The sequence below is a fragment of the Euwallacea similis genome, chromosome 8, assembly GCF_039881205.1.
Source record: "Euwallacea similis isolate ESF13 chromosome 8, ESF131.1, whole genome shotgun sequence".
In the NCBI taxonomy this organism is placed as follows: domain Eukaryota; kingdom Metazoa; phylum Arthropoda; class Insecta; order Coleoptera; family Curculionidae; genus Euwallacea; species Euwallacea similis.
In genome coordinates, this window is record NC_089616.1 from 3,215,104 (window position 1) to 3,242,647 (window position 27,544).

The following is a 27,544-nucleotide window of genomic DNA, read 5'->3' on the forward strand; positions in this document are numbered from 1 at the left end:
ATGTTATGCTCACGCGATCCATGCCATCACATGGCTTGTTATATGTATGTACTTGTACTCCACGTAATACTAATTATCTATCCTTGTTTTATGTTGGGACGAGACTGACAATAAAAAAGACAGAATGGCAGTAACATAATTCTATCCGTTGTCATATATTATAAAACTTGTTGAGTAGACAATGTAGACTACATTAAAATAAAGCTATTATAGCCTCAACTTTGCCAAAATTAAAAAATTCCTATTTAAGCAAATTCCTCTCTATTAAAAATTCTAGATTTCTTTTTTGCTTTAAAAAAATGAATTCCCAAAGACAACAAAGAGTTACAGTGAAGTTAAAGTGCCCAAATCCACTATTTGAAGAATGGTTGACAACTTGGAGAGATCAAGCCATTGAAAAAAGTAATTTTCGAAATTCCAATATACACAATTTGTACATTTTGCAATTACTTTTCTATCAGATAAACAATGTCCTCGCCTTTTTCAGATTCGAAAATGCAATACAGTTTTGATAAAGCCCTAAAATACCTGCGTAAATACCCACTGCCTCTCAATTCAGGAATAGAATGTAAAATCTTAAAAGGTTTTGGAAATAAGCTTTGTAAAATGTTAGAAGAGAAGTTAATGGAACATAACAAAAATAGTAGTCAAATGAATGATCATTCAAGCAAAAAATACTTTAGTAAGTGTGTATTATTTATTGTCAACAAGCAGTACTAGCAACTTTAGGTAACAGCATTTGCAGCAATACCTTCTACACAAGAGTACATTCCTCAATACAGATCTGGGGGTTATGCAATCTTAGTAACTTTATATAAGCGCAGCTTAGAGCAAAATTATGAAGGTCACATGAAAAAGGCAGAAATTATTAAATATGGGAAAGACTTAATTGACTGTTCATTTTCTAAGCCAGACCCTGGATTAAGGTACACGGCCTGGTCCTCTATGAAAATATTATTAGCTAAAAAACTGGTCTCCAAAGTCAGTAATCCAGCAAAGTTTTCTTTAACCACAGAGGGATATGATTTGGCTAAAAAATTGTATGAGAAATCTTTGGAGGACAATTTAAAAGTTGACCATAGCATCCAAGAGCTTGATAATGGCAAATGTCAATCTTATGCTGTTTTAAATGTGTCTGAAGAACTCACAAATGACTTCCTCGATGACCATTGGGTTCCAGAAGTTGTTTCGCCTTTGAAATTTGACTCACAGATGCTGACAACAAAGCCAGGAAATAATTTAATTGAGACCAAAAATGAAAAGCCTAAAACTTTGCAAAAGTTTTCATCTTGTAGCACAATCTCTAGTGAAACTAGTAGTAAAGCCCTTAAAAAATTTTCGTCAAGCAGTTCAGTAGAAAGCACCTTTGAGGATTTCACAATGGTACCATTCAGTTTTGATGTGATATTATATGTTGATAATTGTGAGACTTCAGGGTATGTTGAAACTATCTTCACAAATTTCAATATACCTAATAAACAGCTTTCAGTTCATCAAATAGTGAAAATGACGACATTCTTGTACAGCTATCAAAATCTGGCATCAAATATGAAGTGCAAGACTTAAAAGTAGGCGATTTTGTGTGGATTTGTCGGGATAGAGTCGCTAGAAATGAATTGGTTTTACCTTATATAATTGAAAGGAAGAGAATGGATGATTTTGGCCACAGCATCAAAGATCAAAGGTTAATTTTTAGTTGAGTTATCTATGAGTTTTAATTAAAAGAGCAGAGTTTCAGATATTATGAGCAAAAGTTTAGGCTAAAGCATTCAGGGATAGAAAATTTGACATATTTAGTAGAGAGTCATGGCAATAATCAGCATTGTGGTCTCCCATTGGAGTCTTTAATGCAAGCCGCTACAAATACTGCCATTCAGGAGAACTTTTTCATTAAGTTTACTGCAAATATCAGGGAAACAGCCCACTACTTAGCAAGTTTTTCCAAACATTTGATTGACCTATTTAAGGTATATCCATTGCAATATTAAGGAAAATATTATTAGTTATATTGCAGGGAAAAAGCCTTGCAAGTTGCCCTAAGACAAACATTCAACCAATTGACATTAACAGTGATCTATTAAATTTAATAACCTTTAAAGAATTTAATGAATCTTCTATGAAGAATGAGGTATATATTTATGATTTTTTCTATGGAGTTTCAGATCATAGTTTTCTTCTTTTGTAGAAAATAGATGTGACAGATTTGTTTGTAAAAATGTTGATTCAAATCAAAGGAATGTCTGTGGGAAGAGCTTTAGCAGTAACACAGAAATATCCTACTCCCCTTGCCTTAAAAAGTACCTATAAAGAAATATCGCCCGAAATGGGGGAAAAACTACTGTCTGCAATTAAATATGGGCCTTATGGAAAACAATTAGGGGCTGCATTGAGTAAGTCTGTATATAACATTTTTTGTAAAACTCGCTATTAGTTGTAAGTGTAATAAATAATACATGTTTCTTAAGTAAATTTATTTACACATACACAAATAATCTAGTCATTAAAGTAAGTCTTCCTCTGACCTAATATATTCCCCAATATCAGCTTGATGGAAACATACTACAGCCATAGGATCAGCCATTTTGCACTCTGCAGTTGACCGCGCTGCTATCCCAAAACCTAAAGGCAAATCTGACATACTAAACACTAGAACTCCCTGGTATTTTTCATAGTTTTCACTTATACGCCCTAAGCCCGCTTTTGAAACGTTATTTCCATAAAGAAACTGTTGTTCTGCTGAAGGTTTTAACCAAATTTTACACTAAAAAAAATATATATATGTGTGTGTGAAGCTGTAAAAACATTGATAGTTTAAGATATTTCTTACCTGAGCATATGGAGCTAAATAATTTAAAGCAGTTATATGTAACCGAACTTTACCAGTTTTGGTAAATTTGCCAAAACAAGTTCCTACTGTAACTAAATTATCTGGAGGGATTGTGTTTCCCAATTTGAGTATATTTTCGGAAACATAGAAAATCCTATCTTTCCGTTCTCGAAAACAATAAATGCCATCAGGCCTTTCAATAAGTTGCTTCACATTGGGGCCAATACTAAAATGGACAACAGTAAATGAAAATCAAGTTAAAAAATCTAAGAAAAAATTACTATTTTGTTAGTTTTTCGAAGAGTACTTTGGTTCTTTCTTCGGAAAGTCTCTTCATTTTACACTGATTGTTGTTAAAGATTTTCTTGCAATTTTTAGCGGTTTAAAACGTAGGTCTTCTAAACGGTGTGTTGTTAATGGACTCAATCCACATTTTTAGTATTAAAGTGAGGTTATATAATAAGGATTTTCGGAATAAAAGTTCGATGTGTCAAATTGCCTGCTCGGTCAGTGAAACCATTGAAACGAAAGTCCTATTCCCACAAAGTAAAATCATGTTGGACATAAAATCTCTATCTACCCATAAATATATAACCTCAAATTTTTAAATACATGGCGTTTGTTTACTACTGCACGTTTCTTAGTTTATTTTCCAAGCATTTCCAACTCTTGCAATGAATGTTGAAATAAGAAACTTACCATCATCAAAGGTAAGTATTCTGACTAGCGTGTTAAAAAATACCCTGTAACTGTTTTATTAAGGGTAAATGCTTGTATGCAACCTCAAACATCCCGGAAGGTACAATAATCTTTGAAGAAGAACCTTTAGTATCCTGCCAGTTTTCCTGGAATGCTTGTTGCAAATACAAAGCCTGCGATCACTGTTTAAGGTTTCATCCTTTGTTAATTTCGAAATTACACTGTTTTATACAAAATAACTTTTAGACCTCTGGAAACGGCAGAGGAGAATGTGAGACGTCTCACAGGAAATTCTGTCTTAGAACTACCATATCTTGAATGTTGTCAAACTAAACAACTTGAAATAACCAGTTGCCCAGCTTGTGGTACTCAGTACTGCTCAGAATGGTGCAGAGTTACTGCACTTGAGCAGTACCATAAAGTGATATGTTTACAAACACTTAATAGAAGTAAAGTGCTTCCTTTAGAACAATTAGAAGAAACTTGGAAGTGCGTTCTTTTATTAAAACTTCATTAAGGCAACAAAAATAGTTTGTTGATTTTTTTGCAGGCAGATGCACTATCCCCCAGAAACCTCTTCAATATTCCTCATTGTGAGGCTATTAGCCAGGATTTTGCAGGCACCAAATAGTGAAGAAGCTATTCAAACTACTTTGGGATTTTGTCACAGAACAATCAATGAGGAAACAGAATTGGCTCACAAATTTTTAGGTGATAAGTTTATTGGACAAGTAGGTTTGTTAAGAGAAATGGTCATAAATGCCTTGCCTAATCAGAGAATTAGCCAATTTTTGACTCCTGAAGGGTTTCAGAGTCTTATAGCTTTGATTGGTGTGTTTGTTATTGTTTCAAATTATTGAATCATACTACTAACTTTTGGCTTAAAGGCACAAATGGTCAAGGTATTGGGTCAAGCCCATTTAGTGCATGGAGACAAAACGTAGAACAACTGGACCTACCATCTCCAGAAAAAGAAGAAATTAATTCTTTTATAGACAAAATATATGACGATATTGAGAATCACACTGGAGATTTTTTAAATAGTGAAGGAGTTGGTTTATACTTAAAGCAAAGCTGCGCTAATCACAGTTGTGACCCAAACGCCGAAATTCAGTTTTTGCATAATAATTTTAAGTATGAAAAAAATCTTGAATGAATATAGAAAAATTTCATGTATTATTTGCTTTGATATAGATTATCTCTTGTTGCCCTCAGAGATGTTAAACCAGATGAAGAAATATGCATTAGTTACTTGGGAGATTGTGAACTTAACAGATCCAGACACTCCAGGCAAAAACTTTTGAAGGAAAATTACATTTTTGAATGTGATTGTCCAAAATGCATTACTGATATTGAAGAGCCAGATGTTACCAGTGAGGAAGAAATGTCTGCTGAGAATGAAGATTAGATGTTCAGTTAAATGCACATAAATCAATCACTCATTGTTATTATAATAATTATATAAAGACAACACAATACTTTATATTAAATAAATCCACTAAACCTGAGATACTGGAGTTAAATTAATTAGTTGATTACTGCTCTCTGCAAGTTCAGCTATGGACACCCTTCCCCTTTGTCTAATAAACTTGGCAACAGCCTCCATTTCAGCTCTAGACACATATATAAATTTCCCCCTATCATCTATAACCCCAGTGAGAACATTTAAATTTTGCAAGTCTTTAATCCTGTCAATGCAAGCTTGAGTTTTCAGTTTGAATTGGGCTGCAAGATCTTCGATTATTACCACTTTGTTTGATTTAATGTGGTATACAAATTCCTGCAACAAGTCTTGGACATCTTCTTCTTCTCCTATAATGGCAAAATTTTTTGACATTTTGTATACCAAAGGACTTGTATTCTTACCTTCTTCATAACCTTCCTCTTCTACTTGAAAGGCTTCCTTCATTTTTAAATATTCCTCATATTCTCTTCTTTCTTTTTCTTCTCTTGCTTTACGCTCCTCTTCTTCCTTTTGCTTTTCTAATGCCTCTTCCTTCTCTTTCTCTTTCAGACGCTCAGCTTCCTCTGAATCAGCCTGCTTTTTCCTAAAGACCAGATTTAATCGATTATTTAAAAAAATTAGAAAATTACTTTTCTGCTCTCAGGTGCTCTTCAGCCTCTCTTGCAGCTTTTTTCTCAGCCTTTGCTTCTAGTTTCGCTCGTTTTTTAGCCCCAATCTTACCATCAGGCAATTCAATTTCTGGTTTATCAGGTTCTTCTTCTCGGTCAGAACCATCATTCCTTTCTTGAACTGCTGTGAAAATTCACTTATTGTTTGTAATGAAACATTTTTAAACTATGTTATACCATTGGCCCTCAATCGAGCTCCTCTATTTCTGGCTGCAGCTGCTCTTCTTGGAACACCATCTTGTAGCCTGTTAAGCACAGGTCTGGGTCTCTGTTCCAAGCCTTGATAACAGATAATTGGGTCTAAGTTATTGAAACTTGAATTTTTCTCTTACCTCTGCCCTTTTCCTTGTGATATTTGATTGCAAGGATCAATAACAAAAATATCGCTATTATGCAAGCAAGAATTGCCAAAGGTAACCATTCAACAGCCATAATTTTGTGGATTTAGTTTAACATTTTATTAAATTCACCAAAGTTTTTCACGCGTGACAATATTTAATGTAGCAACAAAGAAGAAATTTTGCAATATGTTTCCCCGTTTTTTGCAAATTTGCAAAATTTATTTATTCAGGAGTTGTGACGCACAATTAGGGGATAATTACGCGACCCAAACAGTTAATGGAAATGGTTGTCCTTGTTTGTTGCTTAAAATGAATAAAGACCACTTATATTTCTCTTTCTTTTACAAGAAACGTCACCAACAACTCTTAAATTAATTCGCAAAGTAGACATGTGTATCCCATGACTACTTCTATAGTTTTTCCTTATTTCGGTCATGTGAGCACATTCTTTAAGTAGGGAAAATTGACGACTGACATTATATTTTCAATTCTATTGTCAATGCCAATCGCAGTGTGTTTATTGACCTTTCTCTATTATTGAGTTTTTTTTACAAATTTTACCCCAATTTTATTCCATGTTCTTTCTAATCTTTCCTGTACTGAAAAACAGGCTCATTCTCACGTATTTTAGTAACCTGACCCAAATATAGCTATTTTTCAATAAAATGGACGCCAGTGTTAGCGATTTCTTGAATGAAATAAACGAACTATCCTCCAACACCAAAAATAATAGTTTCAAGGCACAGGAAGAAGGTAGGGAACTTTATTATTCATAAGCAGGAGCATATACACGCGAGTGAATTCACTTTCTAGTCTGGCAAGAATGCTATGATGAACTCACTGGTTACTCCTACTTTTGGAACACTGAAACAGATGAAGTAACATGGGTACCTCCTAAATCATACAAACCAGCGGACCCTTCTAATAAAAAAGCAGGTGCAGGAAAACATGGAGCTGAAAAAGTGAAAAGAAAGATTGAACTGTTTGTTCCTCCTGCTTCACAACCAATTTCCCCTGTTACATCTCAAGTTGATGCTGACATCAAGCAGAAAGTGTATTCAATACAGGAATCAATAAAAAAACCAGAAATATTGAAGAATAATAAGTCAAAACCAGTAAAGAGGCCTCCACCATTTGAAAGATCTAGCGACTCAGAAGATGAGTATGTTTTTGTAAATTTTTAGCTGCAGCATGATAACTTATTCCTTGGTTTTGCAGGAAAATTGAGCTTATAACTGAGTATGGAGGAGAAAGTGATTCCGAAGATGAGGTATTACAAGCAAAACCAGTTGCATCAAAGTCTAAATATAATGGGCCTGTAAGGACCCAAAATGAAAAGGAATCTCCTGTTAGAATTATTGAGGATTTGTCTCAAAAGGAGGTCAAACCTATCAGAAAATCATTAAAGGTAAAAGACAATATTTTTGTGATAGCTCTTAATCTAAGAGTATTAGTCCTTTGTGGAAATGATCATATAGATTAGATTGGTCAATGTCAGTTTTAACCATTCAAATTAATTAACTCAATTGGTTTACTAATTGAATTGATAAGAGTCAATCTGAGCTAGACTTTTTCTTCTAAAAACACTTGTTCTTATATGCCCTTGTGATGACAAAATACTTAGAAGTTAGTTTACTAAAAACCAACTTATGATTTGTAAGTTTTCAATCTGAAGGGATTAATTTTATTCTACCAATGATGAAATTTATTGCTAGAATTTTCCCTATTTATTGGTAAGAGAATTCGCAATAGCTGAGGCACGGCAAAAAAATGAAATTTCCATACCACTTGTCCATTAAAAGAATGCAATATAAAGATTTATTAAAACTTCTAAGCAAGGAGACATCCACTCTGATGAAGAGGAAGATGAGGAGGAAATTGATCTGTTGCAACAAATACAACAAAGAGCAAAGGAACTGAAGAATTTAGGAGGTGAAGTCCCATCTACAGTGGAACAGATAATTAAAAGAACAGATACTTTAAAACCAGTTTCTACCCTTTCTCTAGTAGCAGGTGAGTAGTGAATGTTTTAATATTGAAACAATAATTTTGTCAAACAAATTTTTAGGGTATAACAGCGAGTCATCTGGGGATGAATCTGAGGAAGAAAAACTCATATTCCCAGCCCCCCCACCACTACCAGAAACTGCACACAGTACCCTGTTCCCTATAACAAAACCTATTGATGTAAAAGATTTTATCAGCCCTGAGTCTGAGGCAAATGACAATGCTAAACTCCCAGAGGGAAATGTTCAAAGTACAGATTTTGATAGTAAAGCTTTTCAAAGGAAGCGTCGCATAGGCATTTCCTTGGTAAATACCCTCAAACGGCCCAAATGTGAAGAAACTGAGCCTACAGGTTTGAGCTTTAAGACAAATAATACAAATAATCCAGAAGTTATGATGCAAGAGTTGAACACAGCTAAAGCATATCCAGGCTTCCAAAAAGGGGGGGTTATGTTTGCTAAGACAGATGTACTAATTCCTGCTTCTGTGGAGGGGGAAAGGAAGATAGTGCAGAGTGAGAATGAAGAAGGGAAAGTTGACAAGAGGGAGACTGAGGGCGATTATACGGTTCTTAAGGAGAAGCTGCTTTTTTTGGGTGAAGGACGAGAGCCTGTTTTGCCAGTGCAAGCAATGCTGATCCAAGCAGAAGTGAGGAAAATTATTGTAAAGACATATTTTATTTATCCCTTCTCTTTCAGACTTTGTTTTTGGCAATGAAAGAAGGCGGCCTTAAACTTTCTTACCTGTATAAATGGCTGAAGGAGATGTGCTCCGAACTAGTGAAACTAGAGAAAGAAGCAGCTCCCGAAGGGTGGCTTCTACAGTGGGATAGGTACGAATCACTTGTATTTATTTAAGTCAGTGATTTTTCCTTGAGAGACAGCATTTCTGACATTACCTGAACCTTAATCCTCGATTATTCCCGCGAAATCGATTGTTGTTAATCCTTTGGTCTCTGGGCGAAACGACTTTGTAGTGCGCCAGTTTAAAGTGGACTTGACCGAACGTGTGGGGACCAATACGGCTGTGAAGGTGAGGAGATTTTTGATTTTATCAGTATATTTATTAGCTTTTAATTTACATTCGTTTCGTCTTCATATTGTTAAAGGTAATTGATATTTTTTTGTATAAAATAAAATTATTATATGTGGTAGCGCCGATGGTTGGGATAGGTAGCAGGTTGAAGGAAACGAAACTCCTTTATATTCCAGCGAAAAACGGCAATATTTCGACTAAACTTTAGTATATCTCAAGGTTGAAATATATGGGTGATGTTCCAAAAATTAGTAACACTCAAATCTTAAACGGACAGTGCACTAACCATAATGAACAATAAGGTTAAAATATTATCACGAAAGATTACAAATTATACGACTCATAATACCAAATTTATCTATTTTCAATGAAGAGAAAGTTAGTTGCTTCTGAAAGCAGTAGACAGACACACACGTATTTCGTTGCCGGCAAAAAATCATCATCGGTACGCACCATCAATGTGTCAAGAAAACTGATTTTACCCTCGTCAATCTCTAACGTTAATTTTATGCGATAGTAATAGGTGGTAAAGACGTTAATAATTGAGAAAGGCTCCTCTTGCTTTTGGCAAAATAATATGTGCTGACTCTAAATGTCCTATACAGCCTATACGATCTGAGTATTGCTACTTTTTGTAAGTATTAGCCATATACTTCAGCCTTGGGAAAGTCTAAAATATAGCTGAAATGCTGGCGTTTTTAGTTTGAAAATAGACAGTTTTACGGTTTTCAACTCGCCACCATTCATTAAACATCGCCCTTGCACAATATGAAGGATAGTTGATTAAATGTATGATTTCCTCATTACTATGTGCCATTTTAAGAGTGAGATGTTTTAATAAATTTTTGATCTAAAAATGTAGATATTACTTTCTCAACCTTAAAATTTTGATTTGGAAATTTTACAAGTGATAAGACGCCAATTTCGGGTAAAAAAAAAACTTGACAAAAGGCTTTCATATCGTTTCTTGACAAATACTACGATTTAGCCTTAATTTAAATTATTTTATCATAAATAAATTGAAGGCATAACATTGTTTCTGGGCCTACTACTAACAAAAAACTGATGGAATTTATATCCCTTGTGCATAAAAACAAGTAGTGGTATATAGAATAAATTTGAGACACGTTCATTTGTATTAGTTCACATATTAATTTCTATTCAATCGTAAAATTTATCTGACTCCATTCTCAATTGACGATTTTCGAGACGTTCGATTCACATTAAAAAGTGTCCTGATCCTAAATAATCCAATATCTAAAATACATAAATAAGGCATTTGAGAGACCATAAGGGCCAAGTTAATAAAATGCTGAGTTTTACCACTAGGTATTTTTTAAATTTTGCCCATAAGCATCAATCAGGCAAGCGATCCAGGCAATCCGGTGATGGTCAAGCCTGATTTAATTAGTACATAATTAATTTTCTACAGTGCTTAGTGGAGGAGAAAATAGTTCAAAGTGCAATGAGTTTCTAGTATGTATCTTCTACAATAGTCATAAATCATCAAACAGAATGGTCAAGCAACATGAACACATTGAAATGATTTTAGTTAAAGAGATTATAATTTTTGCCCTTTGTTTGACCATACTGTGCATGAAGCAGATTGCATAAAAGTTCTTATGGAAACCAGATATGAAGTAATTCGAAAATTGATACGTTTTAACGTCTTGAGAGGACTTCAAATGTGAGATTTATTTATTTTTTATTTATATTTAACTCATCTCTACTTTATATCTGGTTGTAAAATTCAATATTTCATTGTTCTTTCTTTGTCACTTAAACTATCAGGTATTTTATCGTACGTTTCTATGTCTAGGTCTCCTGAACAAACGATGCCATTCGACTGAATTTTATTGCTGACGCCAACTGCGTGGATTAAACTACGATTTTCTTTTTAAATCAGTCTGATCTTTGATTTGAAATAAATTTCAAAGATTTTTCTAATATGATCTAAAATGGTGCAGTCAGGTAGAGTATACCTATCTAAACGAAGTCTTCGATTTACAACCTGTTATAAATTAAAATCCACGTTAAGCAAAAAAACTTTAATACCAGGGTTTTTATAACCAACCCCTGCAACCAAACCATTTCGCCTACTATCATCCAGGTTTTGCCTGCTGTTTTAGATCGCACAAACGCTATTTCTATCAAAACCAAGCGACCGGAGTGAGCCAGTGGCGTTATCCGGAGCCCGACGTCACCAGGTGTGACGATGCCATGGACATATCCACCACGCCACCCCCACAGGATGTAGGCGAGGTAACTGTGGAAGTTAAACCACCCTCACCTGTGGTGTTTGGACCGCACTTGCCCCCGGAACCGCCACTTGCGCCTTCGCCACCCCATATACGAAGCCCTACACCTCCACCTCCTCCGTTGATCAGCCAGGATTTGAGAGATACTGATGTTCCAGGTAAGGAAAACAGCTGGTGCCAAGGTGAGACCGTTTTGAGAATCGCAAAGAAGGTTTCCACTATATTTTAAGGCTAAGTCTGCCTCTAAAACGTTTTCTATTTAAACTTTGTTTTTCTATACTTTCCTGCTTTATTGCAAAATAGATCGTAACACCCTGCATAAAAATATTTTATTACGATGTCTTTTTACTACTATAACTACTGTTTATTATATTATTTAGTTCTGGTTGTTATGGTTTCTAATGGAATTAGCTCTTACAATGCGAATGCCCCTTGTAAATGTATTGCTGATTGCCGCGTATGACATCAAGGCGCATAAACACAGCAAGATATATGAGTTCTACTACAACTGTGGATACACATTTTTGCTGCCCAAGAGAGAGACAGAAAACGTATTTCTTTTTTTAATGTTTACCTTGTGAGTGTTACGAGGGATGCTTTGAAAGTTTCAAATTTTAAGCGTGGATTTAATAATGGTGCGAAAAGTAATATGATCTAATTTCGAGTTTGTGATCTAACTGTAAACGACATTCCTTGATTTTATAGTTTTTTTTTTGGAAATTGCTATGGGAATCATTTCAGACATTTCTCTACCTCCAGCACCTACACTTCCAATACAACCTCCGTTGCCTCCCTTATTAGAAATCCGCCAACCTCTCCCTCCGGGGGTCGATTTAGTGCTTGACGTTTACCCCAAACCAAACGTAAGTTCTATTTACTGACCTGTTTATGGGATTTGAAAGATATTTGTATTGCTAAAGAATGTAGAGCCGAAACCCTCCGACTCTTTAATATCCGCCCTGGATTCCTTCTATTCGGAAATAGCTGAAGTCACTACTGAAAATTCAAATTCCCGCTCACCCACAACGCAGGATGCTCCGATGGATATTGCGTCTGTGGCTGCGGCTCAGCAAGGCACGACGGAAGTGGTTAAGAAAAAAAAGAAAAGGGTACAGATCTGCACTTTTTTTGTTGCCTCTCATGTTTTGTTGGTAATTTTGCAGGTAAAATTGGCTCAGGGTTTAACAATGAAACAAAAAGGAGTGTCACAACTGGTGGAAAAATGGAAAAACGTACAAAAAAGTTATGGAGACTAAGAGTTTTTTAGTTGATCGAGAATTATGGCTGCATACTCTTGAGTTTTTTTTGTACATATTATATGAATAGAGGCAATTTCAACTTCCCTAGATCAGTATTTCTTCAGAATTAGAACAACGACAGAAAAATATTGGTGGTTTGAGGCCCCCCAACACCTTTATTGAATGAACTTATATTTGGAGAGAAAATATAGTATATTAATTGTCTAACGAGTGTCTTTTGTGTTCCACTTTTTACTTCAATGCTTAACCTCTGAAATTACTGAAGAAACCTTAAAGTACAGGTTACAGTCTTCCGAAAATCATTACCATAGTTTCATCCACACAAAGCGGCCTCGACGATACAAAGGCCGTGGATATTACGCGTTTCAATTAGTAACATAGTTGTGGAAAACAAAGGGAACCATGGCTTTTCTTGATAGGATTAGCTCTGTCTTATTAACCGGCTTCAGAATAGCTCCGTGCGTGATTTCCAATTTCCATGCCATTAGCGAACTTGATGGCTTTCTAACTTAATCTTTAAGGGTGTGTAGTGTGTATGCGTGTATAGGGGTCCGGCAGGGGGAATAATCTTCGAAACGCGAACGTTATTAGCGAATAGTTTCCTTCTCAGAAGAGTTATTTTTGGTAGCTTCGAGAATTTAAATCGTGTGGGATAAATAGCCAGTTCTTATTCAACTAAAATTTCATGATCCAAACTCGTCATCTTATGTTTTACCCATCGGCTGAAACCTCGCAGCACATTTGCATGTATTATGACAAACCCAACGAACCGAATCTCTCTCAACCGCGGTTCCTTGAGGGGCCCAAATCCGCAATATTCAAAATCCGGGCCCAAAGCAGAACACGCTAATAACAAAGTGCACTTACGAAACTACCGAAACTTACGTAGTTCCTTATGATTTACACGTGGGGTAATCTATTATTTATCAAAGCTTTGCGTGTCGCGATAAATGCGGAATTACGCATACCTCCCTAATTTCGATGTGAATTATTCATTATCCGCATCCAGGCCAGGAACACGGGAGTTTTAAGACGATTTTAGTCGTAAAGGTGATTTGTTTTTGCGGAAATGTGCGATATGGCAATGGGCAGGATTAAATAAAGGGTGTCTAATGGTTTAATTATTATAATCTGTTGTGTATGGGCATCGTCACGTGCAAACAATTAATGGAAAATTCACATGAAGGGGCATGACCGTCATTAGCAGAAACTCATTTACGGGGCAAATTTTAATAAAAATCTTCCTTTTTTGCGCAATAAAAAATTCTCGGCGGTCGTTAAACTCGGCCATTAGGCAATAAAACTAAAGAAAAATGCAGGGCACATTCAATTTAAGGCCATTTCTTATAAATTAAAAATGCGTGTTAATGGCAGCGCACCGCAGGACCATCCCGGAGGACGGAAAGGGTCTCCAGGACCTCCTTTTTTCATTTAGTTGCGCGTTGTGGCGGAAAAATTAATTTTATCCTCTACGAAGAGAATTCCCCGAAACGAAACTGGACATTTAAATTTCAGACAATTCGGATTATTAATTACGGATTTGAGGTGGGATTTGAGACCCGCGATGATTGGTTGCGATAGAACAAGAAGAAGAAGCGTAATGGCTGAAATAGGTATATCAAGGGAAAGAACGTTCGGTAGATGATGGTGGCTCATAACGCCCCCTAGCGGCGCCCTTCACTTCGAAAGTGGCTCCCAAGTGGTCACTTTTTTACAAATGTCTGCGATGTAAACAAAAGTGACTCATGGTTAAGGTATGGTTTTTTGATTGTCGCGCTCTCATTGGTCTGGTGGGCATTTCTCGCATTGCTATTGGTCGTCGATCATGCATCTTTGTTTGGGTCGTGGGTGTCTCGAACCAGAATACTATAAAATATACATTTCTTGTTACGTACCTCCCATATGCCCGCACATCCCAGAAGACTGCCTCCTTTGCCCATTTACCGGCAAAAACGACATTTCTCACAGATGAACGGAAAATGTAATTTTCTTGCGTTCTGGCAAAGACGACAAAAAATCCCTCAATGTAGAGCTTTGGGACTGAAAAATTCACATCAAATTCTGCTATTCGGAAATCCCGAAAAATTCTGAAAATTAGTAAAATTTTGGGAAACGGTCAGGAAATCGTCGTGTATCTATGAGGAAACAAAGTAGAAAATTCAAATGCTAAACAACTTTGGGGAATTCGGGCTTAGTTCTGCGTATATCCGAAACCCCGGCGAATTAAACGAAAATCCTAAATTTCCCCCAAAACGGTACATTTTTGGCTTTTTTAATAAATCTTTGAGGGTTCCTCAAAAAAAAAAGTAGACAATGCAGTTAAACGAACGCCCGTTTAGGGTTTGATTACCTGCTCAACTAGATTATTTTTAAAAGTGGATATTTTAAATAATCTAATCACTTATTAATTAAGCATTCGTGGCGCGGTTTTCGGACCCTCATCGTCAGTTATGAAGAGGGATTCAGGGAGAAAGAAATCACGTAGTGGACAAAATAGCCGAATTAGCGAATCTTTTAGTGGATTATGAGCGCCGGCACGTACGCCGGACAACGGGGGCTGAATAGGGAATAATCCCGGTTTTGGTGCAGTGCCGATTGTACACGTTTTAAATTTTTAAGAGCAACGACTCGGAATAGTCTCGGATTACATAACGAAATATGTTTGAATTTTATTTTGAAAGTTTCTAGGCAAGTTGAGTGCTTAGGAAAGCGTGCAATATCGGCGATTAGATAGAAGATAAAATTCAGAATATCATCAAAACCTCCAATATTTTTAAGATCAAACGAAACCACGCACGAACGACAAACGAAAATGTCCAAAATACATATTCGAATCCACATCCGGGCATCATTGTCATTCCATTTGAAAACGTTACCTTTGATATTTGACTCGATTTACTATCATCATCCGCAGAAGAAGGGGAGATTCGCTCAAAGAAAATCTAGTTATTTTATTACTTTCGATTCAACGGGCCTTGAAATGCATGTCAAATGTTTTTCGATATGGAAAGGCAAAGCCAATATCTACAGTTAAATTGAATATCGGAGCGAAAGATAAACCTTAAAGGGCTTTCAGCCCATAATAAACATCAGGAAAAAAATAATTTATCATGTTTCTTTCTCTGGCTTGCCAGCGAGCTTGTGAGTATTAAAAATTTAATAAACTGCAACTGCTACATCCAATTTTGGATTTTGACAAACGACTTGTAACTTTTTCGGCTATAGGGATTCGTTAAAAAATCATTATTTTGCATATATGAGCTCGGTGTGATTGTCTTGTCACGACACCATAAATCACTCCGAGGTAACATGTGGCTGAACACTGTTGTTTTCCCCTCTTATGATTGGCAATGATGGCTCTGATGAATTAATTTACCTACACTAGGAAAGGAAATAATCGTTACTTGATAACTAACAATACACGAATCTAAGGGAATGTTTATTAAAAAATATAAAATTTCACAATCGAATTCAGCGGCTGGCAATGGAATATTAATACGGAAATATCACCTATATTCTAATCTTTAACGACGCGCACCCTATATGATAGGTTCTCGCCGATAAAATCGTCGATTTGGTCTCTGAAAAATTTGATGTAACTACCTTTTCTCGTGAAATGCTCAGCGACCTTTGTAACAGGCACACAGAGACCTCTCGCATACTGCCGCAGCTTCCTGTCCGAGTTATCGACGATATCGAGCTCAAATCTGAACTTCTTGCACTCCTCGGCAGGCCCGATCAGCTGCAAGGCCCAGTAGAACTCGTTGTTTCGGTATTCGAAACAAGTCTAAAGAAAGACGGAAAATAATGCTTTTAAGGATGAGCTTAATGATAAAGTCACCTTGAACAAACGGTTCGCGTATTTAATCACAAAAAGTTTCTTGATCAACTGATCCCCGCCTCCGAAGGGAATATTGACCCTATCGGTCTTCAATATGTAGTTATTATGAACATTCTCCATGTGAAAAAGTATCTCGTTTTTGTTGCATCTGGCTCTGCAGTTCTCCAGCTCTTCCACTGGGCAATCGTATGGGCCATATTCGCATGATCCTTCGTGGCGTCTAATTTCCCCTGATTTAAGAGCCACATGGCAGCCCATTTTGTGATATTTACAGGGATAAATCATCCTCTCCACGACCTTCTCTAAAGCGAAATTCTGGGTAGTCCCTATTTGGCCTCGACATAAAGGGCAGTCGTTCAGCTTCGGCTTGCACATGGAGCAAATGCTGTGTCCGTTCAAGCATTGGAAGATCGGCGGAAGCACATAATCAAAGCATACTGGACACTCCAGAATGCGCAGGGACTCCCAGTCCACTTCAGGATTCTTCATTTCAACCTGCATGCTCAGTGGCTCTTCCTGGACAGCAGTTTTTACTATTTCGATGACTGCAACAATTACTAAAGGATCATGCAACTTCTCCCTGACCTCCTCCACTGTAAATTTAGTGCGTTCCTCACAGTTGGTCGCAGTAGATCGCTCCGGGAACTTATGGTAGTAGGTGGAACTCCCTGTTTCAACTCGAACAAAATAATTATAGTTTTCAGTACTTTCGTGCTGAATTACATGCTGCACTGAACAGATAAATGTGCCATGTCTGCAATCGATTTCCTTCTTAAGGATAAACACTTCATTTTCGAACGGAATCAATAAGTTTTCCTTGACACTATTAATGAAATTGAGCTCAAATTTCCTGTCGACTAACACCAAGGTATCGTGCGACACCTCAAAGTGGTGCAGCAAATCTTTGTTGGGGCCTTGCCAGTTGCACCGAGAGAAGTTCTTTACTGGACACTCAAGTTTGCGGAAAGTGCAACAAGTCTCATGATCTTTAAGTTTCAAAGGAGTAAGTTGTTCGCTGCAGCCATTTTTCGTTTCTGAACAGGGGAATAGCAAATACTGGGCAAGCCCCTCGTAGGCTTCATCTCTAAGATATTCGTCTTCATTGGGAATTTTACACCGTCCGCAAATGGGCTTTTCTCCATTATTTTGAACATAAATTGGAAATACTGACAGGTACAAATTGCAGACGCTGCAAATTAGTTTTTCAATTAATTCTGGTGGGGCGAACAACTTCGACGGCATGGTTGATGGTGATCTCAATCTGCAAGGAAATAAAGACGATGAAAGATCTCGAAATGGAATTTTACTGCATCATATTTAGGAGTTTTCAAAGAAGTTTTTGGCAGACTTTCGTTCTGTTTAATAGTTCGCGTAAGTAGGTCTTACACTTAATTTCCGCGTTTCTCATTATTTTGATATAGATAACCTTGACTTTCACCTTAAAAACGTAAAATAAAACTTTTTAATAATTTTTTGCCTGTTTGCTCCTACAGTTTTTGAGATTATTAACTAAGCTGAGAGTTGCAGGTCCTAAAAACAATGTCAAACAAGAAATACCAAGTAGATTTACAACTACATTCTTAAATTTTTACAGGCAGCAAAATTGCAAAATTTAGTACGTTTAAAAAGAAGCTTAATTACTCTACAGAGTGAGTCACAATTTTCATTTTAATGCTTTTAGGAGCTAATTTGTAGGCTCAAAACCTTAAAGAGTTCGTATAAACTTTGATGGAAAAACGTCGCAAATCTGGAAAGGTTATCAACTTAAGAACAGGCTCAAATGAACCATCCAACAACTTACATTGCCCAGCGAAGTCCGACCAGAGGAGCGAGACCAATCTTCTTACACAATCGACATCCTGACTTTGTTATTAATCAAAGGTTTTAAAGCTTATATGACGTCAGGCAAAACTAGCCAGCAGGACTAAACTTAAGGTGCATACTACTAAAAATAATTTAGGGAACAAGAACAATTTACAAATTCTCATATTTGATGCACTTGTGATAAAAAAAAATTATTTGCTGTGTCTCGGTCGACTATTAATCGATTGTGGGCACAATACCAAGAAACTGAAGATGTGGCAGAAAGACATACTGGCCGTTCGTGTATCACTATAGTAGGACAAAATCATTTTCTAGCCCTCCAAACTAGGCGTACAACAGCCACAGCTATAGGGATCTGATTTGAAAGCTACACGCTGTATGCGAGATGTCGATTTCAGACCAAACTACTAGAAATCGATTACATGAATCTGGTCTACACTCTCGTCACTTAATGCGGGTTCTTGCACTGCGTCAAGAAACTCGCGTTCTACGCTTGGGCTGGGCGGAGGAACAGCAACATTGGGGTCTAGAAGAATGGGCCAATGTGTTACTCACAGATTAGTGTCGGTTTGAATTTCGAGTTTATACCCGAAGGCAACGCGATTGGCGTAAAACAAGACGGTTAGAAAGAAATTTTATGTGAACTTATGGTGAATTCATGTCATCATATAAAGATTCTAGCCAAAAGTATGTTTGTTCCTTAAATTCTTTTGAGCAGTGGATATAGCAAAAGTGTGCAACAAAGACCCACTGCCTTCCTAACGTCTATAAGTCTAACGCAGTTCCTGCTGAAAAGTGTGAAAAATATTATATACTTGTGCACCAATCAATATGCTTATTAGAGGGAATTATTTGTGAAAATGAGTGTTTGCTTGCTCCATTTGACTACTATGTAAATGAGTAGCACTAATGACTTTAAGAAGTACCAAGTAGCAGCTTCCTTTTTTTACACACACCTAATAATCTCATATAAAATATCCGCTTTTACTTTTCAGGGCAAAGTCCGTTGGTCACAACTTACCTGACACTAAACACAGCGGGAAATTGTGTTGGAAAATCATAGCCATTTATACAAGAAGTGAACTATTATTAGTGCAGTGAAAACTGGATTTCAAATCGAGAAACCGTGAATTCAAAGGGTTTAATTTGGAATTAAAACTTAAAAAGGGGAGAAACCGCAATTGGCACATAACCTAAAAATACTGACATCTTGCCAAGATTTTGGAATTGATTACAGAATTTCCATGGCTGGCTTTGCCAAAAATGAAAAAAATTAAACTCTTTACATGAATAACATCTAAATCCTCAGAAAAAAAAGAAGTAACGGAAAGCTAAATACGCCACGAATATATTAATAGCATTAAATAATTATTTTTTAACGTTACAAAAGACGTTAAAATCATTTGAACGCAAAGAAATGTTGCAAAAATACTTAACCTACAAAACTTACCCGCTTGTCGACGACTCAAGAACCAGATAAATACTACCTATCTCGGGCAAATTTTGGGAGTTGTGAATTTAATAATCGCGTAGATCAATAAAAAACCTTTAACACAGAGATTAAAAATTACTTATCAGAACTTTGTTGGACTTCAGTTGTTCAGTTACGCGACTCTAGATTTCACGCACCTCTAGTGATTTCATCTCTTTCTGAAATATGGATACACTTATTTTTAATAACTAACGTATGTCCTGCTGATCGACAAAAACAGTTGATGCATAAAGCGACGTTGCCGGATGGTATTCAATAGTCAATTTCCTGAGCAATTTCTGCGAGAGAAAATCAATTGCAATTAATAGTCATAAATTTACTCAATATTATATTATTTTCATATATTTCTCTACCTATTAGAATATTTCATACAAAAATATAAATTTAAACATTGTAATCACTGTTTCTGGTTGATTAACACTCTAAACATAAGTTGATTTTTAATAAATTTGGCCACTTGATTGTAATGTAGGTAAACATACTCGCTTTCATCACCAAAAGCGTCGTTTTTATCACACAACGGAGTACAGTTGCTTTTCAGATACATTCGTCTAATTTTCTCATTGCAATCCACGATCTCCAGCTCAAACTGATACTTTATACACTCTTCTGCAGGGCCGACAAAATGAACTGCCCATTGAAATTTCTTTTCTTCACTTTTGTACACAAAACTTAGCTTAAACAGCAGCAAACCGTACCGCAAGATATAGCCCTCCTCGATGTTGTCTTTCAGTGATGAGTCGAAGGGGATGCTTAAAGTGTCAAACTCAAGCAGGCTCTCATAGTGTTCACTCTTAATATGCTCAAAGAGCTTGGATAATGGAAATTTAGCTGAGCAGTGTTCAAAGTCTTTTAAAGGACAAGTGAAGGGGCCAAAAAGACAGGTGGCCTCATGTTTCTTGATATTTCGTGCCTGGGTTTTGTACTTGCACCCAAAGTGTCTGCAGGGATAGGTCATGTTTAGGATCAATTTTTCCAAAGTAAAATTCTGGGTTCTGTTGAAGGAGGCATGACACGTGGGGCAGTTTTTCTGGGTCTCTTTACAGTCCTTGCAAATACTATGCCCAGTTTCACATTGGTATATGGGAGGAACTAAATAGTACATGCAAACTGGACACTCCACTTCTTTGAGGTTCTCAGTTTCATATTCTTCCTCAATATATTCTTCTTGAGAGTGTGTTGGTGACTTTGAGTCTTGCTTGATGGCTATAGAAGCAATAATAGTTATAGGATTGTTCAGCTTTTCCTCAACAATTCTCCCCTGCAAAATCAGTTGAGCTCCAATTTTCTCTTTCAAAGTGAACTGATCAACTCTATTAGGGCTCTGCAGAGTCAACTCATAATTATAGTGGTCCACATCTGGATTAGATCCCAAATATTTCACTTGCACTGAAAAGGTTTCTTCAGCAGATTTTGCCTCTCGAGTTACAACATATAAATCTTCTGAAAAGGGCATCAAATACTGCTCACTGTGATTGTTGACAAAATCCACCTCAAACCTACAGTCATTGAGTATGAAAGTAGGGTGCTCCTTCTCAAAGTGCTTGACAAGGTATTCTAAATTTCCCTCCCAAAGACAGTTGTTGTAAATTCTAGTGGGACATACATGCATCTTATATTTGCATTTCTTCTCATGGACAGGCATATAGCTGGGAAGGAGGTTCTCGAGGCAACCATATTTGCGGTTAATACAGGGGAAATTTTGGAATTCAACTGCATATTCATAAAGCTGATCTCGAGTGAAAGTGCTATCAGTGGGGCATCGACCACATATGGCATCACCTTTAGGGTTCCTGTAGACTGGAAAAACTGAGAGAACGTTACGGCATTGAATGCATCTCAGCTTTTCAAGGGTAGATTGCTGAACAAAGAACAGGGTGTTCGTGAAATCTGGAAATTAATGTACAGGCTGAGTTAGCTGAAAGGTGGTATTAGTGGAAAAATGTTGCCTGTTAGCCACGATTAAAATGCGTGCTTATTGCTGTTAAGAGACTTACCCATGATTCACCGCAATATATTTTTGGTTATTTACCTGGAGTAGTCACCATTGAGGATTAAACGTAAGTTACTTGATAACAATTTTATCTTTGCGCATGAACCGATTATTTTTTATTTGATTAAATGGCATCTGAGAACAATTAGACTTATAATAATGCGTGAGAGTCCATAAGATTTATATGGAAATTGTAAATATTAAATTATTTAGAGATTATGGTTATGGTAAATGGCTTAATCACAGCCCTACGTTTACAATTCACCGCCTGTTGTCAGTTTTTTTATCACGCATAAGAACTAATGAACTTAGCTAGGACAATTTTTTTAAAATGATGGCCGTTCATTAAAACTACCTGTATGTAAGTATCAACCATTAATGGTCAGAAATGTACTAGAATTCGACCAGTTGTACTAGGCACAAAAACATGCTTTGAATCTTTAGAACTAAAGTTGACAAATCCAGCAGAAACCTATCTGTATCACCCACATAACTTCAACTCATTATATTTTGTCTGGCTCCTTCTTGATCCTACGCGTATTGGCGGAAATTAATGATTTGATAAGGTTAGTAAAAAAGTACAATTTCAGCGTTCGCGGTAACTCTCACTTGAAGCAATTGTACTAAACTGCAGGGTCACGTGCAGATTCGAATCTGATAATGCACGCAGTGTTGCCGCATGTCGCAAAGCAATGACCACGAAGTTTGAATCTTTAATCAGGAGAATTTTAAGGAAAATTTGGATTGTTGCTCTTAATTATAATATAGGAAAACTACTGTAGAAAGCGTTAAAGAAACTCCGCGTCTCGAGAACTAAAAGAGAAGTTTCAGTCCGGTTTGTGCGGGTATTTTTTAAGTAATTTCTCCGCGAATTCCTAGGATGTCAAAGTTTGTCAAAGGCAAAAAGTAGGAATTTTCCCTCTTTGATAAATTTCAGATAAATTTTGATAGTTTTAATGTGCCGTGTCTCGCTTAAATCCACTAAAATCAGGCACTTCAGTTTAGTCAAAAATTGAGGTCCTCAACCCTTATTCATTTAGACTCATTTTGCAATCCATTCCACTCTCCCTTGGGCATAGAACCTGTCCAATACGATGTTAAGATAAGGCGCCCTAAATAAAACCAAATTACCCCGCATATGCCTGAACTACTCTAATATATCTCCAGCTAATCCCAAGACACATAAAACTCATTCCGCCCCCGGTTGGGTCAATTTTTAGCCCAGCAATAACGTACAGCAATTTAAAGCGACAAAAATTGCGTCTCCTTAGAGACCTCTTTATTATCATATACCCCTAGTATTAGCCATTTTCCAGAATTTCCAAAGCCCTTTGTGCTCCATGGCATGAAGTCCCATCTGCTTATCCAAGACAAATACGAAAAATAAATTCCTGAGTGTATAGCGTTTCCAAAACAGTCTGGATCGAGTTTTATGCAAATTGCCAGGAAGTTTGGAATGAATGTTATTTAGTCCTATATGTCACACGTCGCTGACTTCGTTGCTGTATAAGCAACTCGAGCAAGATTGTTTCACTCAAATTCTCCAGGGGAAAGTATTGGAATTAGAGAAACCCCCGTTCGTCAACTTTGCTGACGTCTCATGTAATGTTTAATCAGGAATCAGAAGTGGGATAATGTAATGCGGAATTAGTTTGAATGTGTCCTAATGAGAGGGATCTGAGGAGAGGCCTCGATTCCCACGTGTATGTGGAGTAGGATCTACTTCTGCGTAACATGTTAATTCTGTGGTTTTCTTTATTGGAGAATCTGGCGATAAAAGCGCACGTACATCATTCCTTACTTGTTGTTTATACAGGGTGTCGTATCATCATGGAGATACTTCAAGGGGTGATAGCGCTCTGCCAAATAATTAAAAAATGTCAATAGACCCATGGACAAAAACGTACCATTTTTCGTATACAGGTTATCACATTTTTACCCATAATTTGCATTTTTCTCATGTATGCTCTAAGCTAAATTTTTGGAATTTCGTAAACCATAATGCATGAACCACATTTATAAGTGGCGCGTTTTTGATTTGTTGGTCTATTAGCATTTTTAAATGATTTTGCAAAGTACTATCGCTCCCTTAAATATTTCCATGATGACATGTTATACCCTGTATATGTATATCATAAATTGTAACCGCCTTTGAACATTAAATTGTACAAACACTGAAACATATTTATTAATGGGAGGAAGGCTGGGCCTGAGCACTAAAGTGAAAAACTCACGAAAAGCAAATAGAAAATTAGGTATATATTAGTTGCATGAGGCTATGAGCAACAATAGAAATTTGTTAGCATTGCGTGAAACTTTACTTGCGACTCAACGTTAAACTGAAATCAAAATGAAAATTTTTGCAATTTTTGTAATCGCGCTTTTGACCTTGTGCTGTGCCACTGATGCTTTCTTGTTAAAGAAAAAGTTGTTAAAAAAGAAGGTGAGTAACAAAAAAATTCTCAAAATTATTTTTTTATTACTTTTTTTATCGTTTCTTGACAATGTGGTGACGGAATAAATCGTGTGTCGTAATAGTAAATTTTCAATTATAATGTTTTTGCTTATGTTCCGTTTCAGCCTGTAGGACCGCCGACTCCTTTACATCCGTTGAGGCCTCTACGTCCCCTTGTACCCCCGCCAATTCGTGTCTTGACCTGAAGCATCAGTACTACATATTTTTCACTGTTTTATGTATGACACAATAAACCTTTTTACCTGAATTAGTTGAAGTTTTAAATACTCTGGCATTTACCGGAGCGTCTGAAACAAAATGACACCCATTCGTTCCGCTATCCGACACATCACAATAAGGAATACAATACCCTGTGCTTCCGACCCGTCGAAAACTTGGGAACTATTCTATTATCCCCGTTTCAGCCCAAGACATTTCGAGTTGGCAGGCCAAGAAATTTTACTGCCTGCATGAAGGAGTTTCCACAAAAGCGATCAAGGGAGGAAACGGCAACCGGCTGTAAAACATGAGACAGACTTGCAAATTATTATGGCTCATCCCTGAAATCTTAGATCAGTCAGTAAAATGCACAGCTTAAAATACAATCCTGAAGAGAAAATTTTACCCAGAGAGAATATAAATCAAATGGGTGTTTAAACGTGCCAAAAACGAGGGATTCATTGGGGCTCAAAAGCCGTTTTCATGAACCTCGAGGGTAGAAAATGGCGCGATGGCAGACTGTCATTTTATTAATTACTCGGGTAATTAAAGCCCTGTTGATTGGAGTGAACGATTTATACGTAATTTGCACGAAAATAGGCGCTCGTTAATGTGATGCAGAGGAGATAAAGCTTCGGGGTTTAAGGTGCTTATTGTGAGGGACTTTTACATGCGCAGCAATAAAACTTAGCCATTATTTTGTCAAGAAAGTTGCAAGATAATTATTTTTCCCTTTGACGAACAGAAGGGTAAAATTGCGGGGTTGTTGAAACATCGGAATTAAAACTGCGGTAAAACAAGGAGAGATTATTGCTACAACAAAATTTGCATAATTATACAATATCACGAGTTCCGTTATGAACTTATTCCAACTTAAAACATGTACAATTTGCTCTGAAGCCCTCAAGGATTGCAACCTGTGACGTTTTCCCTTCATTAAAATATTTTAATTGTACTTGATCGATGAATATTCAAGAGCTCTGCTTTCAGCAGACAGGGACACTTATTTCGAGTTCCATTCGTACTAGACTGCGTTGTTTAATTTCGAATATGGTATACTCATGTGAGAAATTGAATTAATCCGAATTCGTCATCAGTATCATTTTATTTCCAACGTAATTAAATTTCGGAATTTCAGAGATGAATAAATTAACTTGTGTATGTCAAACGGGGGTGATGTATGCAAATTCGGGGCAGCGTCATTTATCCCCTTTTAGAGCCCGGAAACTCTTTAGACATTCACGTTCGGAAATTTAAATAGAGTTATTACACGTTTCTCCCATTTCCCTATTTAACACTCATATACATAAAATTAAGAGCTGAATGGAGGATGTAGGTATGCCAGGCATGGGTCTGGGGAAATATACAGGATGAGCCGCAAAGCCACATTTAACTGTTATGGTGGATGCGCCAGTTGGGCAAGACAAATGGCACCATCTATAAATCAATCCATCAACTTGAATAATTAACATTCTAAAATCAGATTGTTTCTTGACGGAATGGTGGCTAATTGTTTTCACTGATAAGAATCTCATTGTGTGAAGTCCCAGAGTTTAACAATAAATTGCCTTTAACTAAGGATGCAGAGCACAGAGCGAGGTGTTTTTTAGTTAAAGAGCCCGAATTATTACTTTAATGTACTTACTGAGAAATTATGGATTTAACTTCCTGCTCAGTCATCTATGCTATAAACCCACTTGCACAAAAATCACAATAGAACAAAACTCAGAACTGATGTTCGTTCTATCGAACAATATACACATCTTCTTCGAGGTAAATTCAATGGAGTACTACTGACCTACATCAGCCTGACGTAAAGTGCACCCACTGCATACTCGTCTGGGGTTGCATGCAAAAATCAATTTTTCCGCACCGACTCGTTTTTTGAACTATGTCGCATGCTCGTACAATCACACTATGCAAAAGTCCTTAATCTTGTTCATTCATTTCTCAGTTTATTGTTGTAAAATGCAAACTCCGGGACTGATTCCCCTCGTTATTTTTGTTCGTTAGAGACAATTGCTACATGGGACTTAACGACCCCTTTCCTTCCGCTATTTTATCAAAACTTACACGGCCCAGTAACTTCGAAAACTTTCTTAATAAATTTTTTCTAACCGTAAAGAAGAACGCCCCTTCCCCTTAAATCACGCGTTCCTTGGAAATTCCCGGAAACAATAACTTTGGAGTTTGGTTACTTATTAAAATTAGGGCGTTACGCGCTAATTCCTCATTAAGGTCCAAAATTATTTAGAAAAGTTTTCGTATAAAAGTCTTATCCAATGTGTCGAAAATGCCTGCACAGGAAACGATGTAATATCAACTCACACGTGATGGGGGATAAAAGTTCGTTTTGATGCATAATGAACCCCCATTTCGTATGGAATGAAGAACTTTATTAAACGACATCCCATTTGATATCCTGGATTATTTAAATGGCCGATGATTTTGTTTTTCCATGCCCAAATTTCGGGGTTATATGCAGATATCTGAGAGAGTTGCCAACTTTTTTTATTGTTTTACTTATTGACTTTGCTCTAAACAGATCGTTCGAAAAAGATGTTACTTTTTATATAGTTGCTGAAAGTTTTCATATATGTATGGAAATTTGCCTCGTAACTCTGTGACTGGAGACAGAAAGGGGGGGCAATGGCATTAGGTAATGGAGAATCAACGTTTATAGTCAAGCGAAATATATTTTTAATAGTATTAAAGCACTACATGTTTCCACTCTTTTTATTAACCCATTTCAAACTTTATGCACCCCTCAGACACAAAGTATATCGTCCTTTTTTATATGGGTTTACATAACGCACGAGCGTTACTTTAACAATAATCTTCAAAAATAATAAAATACTTCGCATCCAGAGGAAATAAAAATTATGACCGAGCATCGGGGAAATCGAGGGATATAATTTTATGTTTATGGAAAATTTATCCTGGGGACCTCAACGTTTTATGGGACGTTTTAAACTTAAAACGTCCTAAATCTGTACATAAATTTCCTAAAGAGCGGTGCCATTACTTTCAGAAAGTATTTAAGCCTCAAACGCTCTGTTTTTTTTGTTTACTACACTCATGTGGAAATGCCCTATAAATTTCAGCAAAGCGAGGGGGAACACATAAGAATCCCCTGAAGGGCTTTGGAAGTTCAGATTTTG

At 36.7% G+C, this 27,544-nt stretch overlaps 7 protein-coding genes across 12 annotated transcripts; 3 read left to right on the forward strand and 4 right to left on the reverse strand.

The window, feature by feature from the left end:
* The first annotated feature begins 242 nt into the window (after nucleotides 1-242).
* Nucleotides 243-2,462, forward strand: mus81 (mus81 structure-specific endonuclease subunit). Of its 3 annotated transcripts, none has more exons than XM_066392576.1 (7): nucleotides 243-402; nucleotides 488-682; nucleotides 737-1,436; nucleotides 1,490-1,684; nucleotides 1,739-1,967; nucleotides 2,015-2,128; nucleotides 2,186-2,462. In XM_066392576.1, exons 1-7 carry the CDS (start codon nucleotides 300-302, stop codon nucleotides 2,429-2,431), a joined length of 1,782 nt encoding a protein of 593 aa, XP_066248673.1. In that variant the 5' UTR covers nucleotides 243-299; the 3' UTR covers nucleotides 2,432-2,462. The 3 variants fall into 3 exon arrangements, with proteins under 3 accessions (XP_066248673.1, XP_066248674.1, XP_066248675.1); XM_066392577.1 differs by having other exon boundaries at nucleotides 746-1,436; XM_066392578.1 differs by lacking the exon at nucleotides 243-402 and having other exon boundaries at nucleotides 512-686; nucleotides 746-1,436.
* On the reverse strand, nucleotides 2,462-3,269 carry LOC136410424 (60S ribosome subunit biogenesis protein NIP7 homolog). Its single transcript, XM_066392579.1, has 3 exons — nucleotides 3,109-3,269; nucleotides 2,828-3,053; nucleotides 2,462-2,761 (listed from the first exon to the last, which is right to left on the reverse strand). Exons 1-3 carry the CDS (start codon nucleotides 3,162-3,164, stop codon nucleotides 2,501-2,503), a joined length of 543 nt encoding a protein of 180 aa, XP_066248676.1. The 5' UTR covers nucleotides 3,165-3,269; the 3' UTR covers nucleotides 2,462-2,500.
* A 173-nt stretch (nucleotides 3,270-3,442) lies between these two features.
* Smyd5 (SET and MYND domain containing, class 5) lies at nucleotides 3,443-5,034 on the forward strand. Its single transcript, XM_066392506.1, has 6 exons — nucleotides 3,443-3,537; nucleotides 3,590-3,717; nucleotides 3,773-4,015; nucleotides 4,077-4,357; nucleotides 4,414-4,660; nucleotides 4,721-5,034. The coding sequence occupies exons 1-6, from the start codon at nucleotides 3,502-3,504 to the stop codon at nucleotides 4,932-4,934; spliced, it is 1,149 nt and encodes a 382-aa protein (XP_066248603.1). The 5' UTR covers nucleotides 3,443-3,501; the 3' UTR covers nucleotides 4,935-5,034.
* On the reverse strand, nucleotides 4,969-6,248 carry Ddrgk1 (DDRGK domain containing 1). Of its 2 annotated transcripts, none has more exons than XM_066392508.1 (5): nucleotides 5,992-6,248; nucleotides 5,837-5,938; nucleotides 5,621-5,780; nucleotides 5,393-5,574; nucleotides 4,969-5,338 (listed from the first exon to the last, which is right to left on the reverse strand). In XM_066392508.1, the coding sequence occupies exons 1-5, from the start codon at nucleotides 6,089-6,091 to the stop codon at nucleotides 5,025-5,027; spliced, it is 858 nt and encodes a 285-aa protein (XP_066248605.1). In that variant the 5' UTR covers nucleotides 6,092-6,248; the 3' UTR covers nucleotides 4,969-5,024. The 2 variants fall into 2 exon arrangements, with proteins under 2 accessions (XP_066248605.1, XP_066248604.1); XM_066392507.1 differs by having other exon boundaries at nucleotides 5,621-5,783; nucleotides 5,992-6,247.
* A 258-nt stretch (nucleotides 6,249-6,506) lies between these two features.
* Nucleotides 6,507-12,755, forward strand: LOC136410172 (formin-binding protein 4-like). The gene is made up of 10 exons (XM_066392203.1): nucleotides 6,507-6,753; nucleotides 6,814-7,162; nucleotides 7,219-7,408; nucleotides 7,836-8,013; nucleotides 8,069-8,655; nucleotides 8,706-8,839; nucleotides 11,172-11,458; nucleotides 12,060-12,163; nucleotides 12,221-12,409; nucleotides 12,464-12,755. The coding sequence occupies exons 1-10, from the start codon at nucleotides 6,666-6,668 to the stop codon at nucleotides 12,554-12,556; spliced, it is 2,199 nt and encodes a 732-aa protein (XP_066248300.1). The 5' UTR covers nucleotides 6,507-6,665; the 3' UTR covers nucleotides 12,557-12,755.
* A 3,227-nt stretch (nucleotides 12,756-15,982) lies between these two features.
* On the reverse strand, nucleotides 15,983-26,209 carry LOC136410285 (uncharacterized). 2 transcript variants are annotated; one of them, XM_066392365.1, is made up of 3 exons: nucleotides 26,029-26,209; nucleotides 16,401-17,661; nucleotides 15,983-16,346 (listed from the first exon to the last, which is right to left on the reverse strand). In XM_066392365.1, the coding sequence occupies exons 1-3, from the start codon at nucleotides 26,061-26,063 to the stop codon at nucleotides 16,077-16,079; spliced, it is 1,566 nt and encodes a 521-aa protein (XP_066248462.1). In that variant the 5' UTR covers nucleotides 26,064-26,209; the 3' UTR covers nucleotides 15,983-16,076. The 2 variants fall into 2 exon arrangements, with proteins under 2 accessions (XP_066248462.1, XP_066248463.1); XM_066392366.1 differs by lacking the exon at nucleotides 26,029-26,209 and adding an exon at nucleotides 19,675-19,793 and having other exon boundaries at nucleotides 15,984-16,346.
* LOC136410449 (uncharacterized) lies at nucleotides 20,050-21,949 on the reverse strand. 2 transcript variants are annotated; one of them, XM_066392610.1, is made up of 2 exons: nucleotides 21,749-21,949; nucleotides 20,050-21,606 (listed from the first exon to the last, which is right to left on the reverse strand). In XM_066392610.1, the coding sequence occupies exons 1-2, from the start codon at nucleotides 21,762-21,764 to the stop codon at nucleotides 20,114-20,116; spliced, it is 1,509 nt and encodes a 502-aa protein (XP_066248707.1). In that variant the 5' UTR covers nucleotides 21,765-21,949; the 3' UTR covers nucleotides 20,050-20,113. The 2 variants fall into 2 exon arrangements, with proteins under 2 accessions (XP_066248707.1, XP_066248708.1); XM_066392611.1 differs by having other exon boundaries at nucleotides 21,714-21,949.
* Nucleotides 26,210-27,544: the final 1,335 nt, after the last annotated feature.

Excerpts from the sequence above, each read along its gene's own strand:
- mus81 (XM_066392576.1), top strand. The coding sequence starts at position 300 with ATGAATTCCCAAAGACAACAAAGAGTTACAGTGAAGTTAAAGTGCCCA. Across the intron at positions 1,685-1,738 it reads CACAGCATCAAAGATCAAAG|ATATTATGAGCAAAAGTTTA; the intron begins GTTAATTTTTAG and ends GCAGAGTTTCAG. Across the intron at positions 1,968-2,014 it reads ATTTGATTGACCTATTTAAG|GGAAAAAGCCTTGCAAGTTG; the intron begins GTATATCCATTG and ends GTTATATTGCAG.
- LOC136410172 (XM_066392203.1), top strand. The coding sequence starts at position 6,666 with ATGGACGCCAGTGTTAGCGATTTCTTGAATGAAATAAACGAACTATCC. Across the intron at positions 7,409-7,835 it reads CTATCAGAAAATCATTAAAG|CAAGGAGACATCCACTCTGA; the intron begins GTAAAAGACAAT and ends AAAACTTCTAAG. Across the intron at positions 8,014-8,068 it reads TACCCTTTCTCTAGTAGCAG|GGTATAACAGCGAGTCATCT; the intron begins GTGAGTAGTGAA and ends ACAAATTTTTAG.
- LOC136410285 (XM_066392365.1), bottom strand. The coding sequence starts at position 26,063 with ATGACTGAGCAGGAAGTTAAATCCATAATTTCTCA. Across the intron at positions 17,662-26,028 it reads GTTAAATCCATAATTTCTCA|ATTGAGATCACCATCAACCA; the intron begins GTAAGTACATTA and ends ATTTCCTTGCAG. Across the intron at positions 16,347-16,400 it reads ACGCGAACCGTTTGTTCAAG|ACTTGTTTCGAATACCGAAA; the intron begins GTGACTTTATCA and ends GTCTTTCTTTAG.
- Ddrgk1 (XM_066392507.1), bottom strand. The coding sequence starts at position 6,091 with ATGGCTGTTGAATGGTTACCTTTGGCAATTCTTGCTTGCATAATAGCG. Across the intron at positions 5,939-5,991 it reads TCACAAGGAAAAGGGCAGAG|GCTTGGAACAGAGACCCAGA; the intron begins GTAAGAGAAAAA and ends TCTGTTATCAAG. Across the intron at positions 5,339-5,392 it reads AGAGGAAGGTTATGAAGAAG|GAGAAGAAGAAGATGTCCAA; the intron begins GTAAGAATACAA and ends TTGCCATTATAG.
- LOC136410424 (XM_066392579.1), bottom strand. The coding sequence starts at position 3,164 with ATGAAGAGACTTTCCGAAGAAAGAACCAAAGTACTCTTCGAAAAACTA. Across the intron at positions 3,054-3,108 it reads TTCGAAAAACTAACAAAATA|TATTGGCCCCAATGTGAAGC; the intron begins GTAATTTTTTCT and ends TGTCCATTTTAG. Across the intron at positions 2,762-2,827 it reads ATTTAGCTCCATATGCTCAG|TGTAAAATTTGGTTAAAACC; the intron begins GTAAGAAATATC and ends TATTTTTTTTAG.
- Smyd5 (XM_066392506.1), top strand. The coding sequence starts at position 3,502 with ATGAATGTTGAAATAAGAAACTTACCATCATCAAAG. Across the intron at positions 4,016-4,076 it reads CAATTAGAAGAAACTTGGAA|GCAGATGCACTATCCCCCAG; the intron begins GTGCGTTCTTTT and ends ATTTTTTTGCAG. Across the intron at positions 4,661-4,720 it reads TTTTTGCATAATAATTTTAA|ATTATCTCTTGTTGCCCTCA; the intron begins GTATGAAAAAAA and ends GCTTTGATATAG.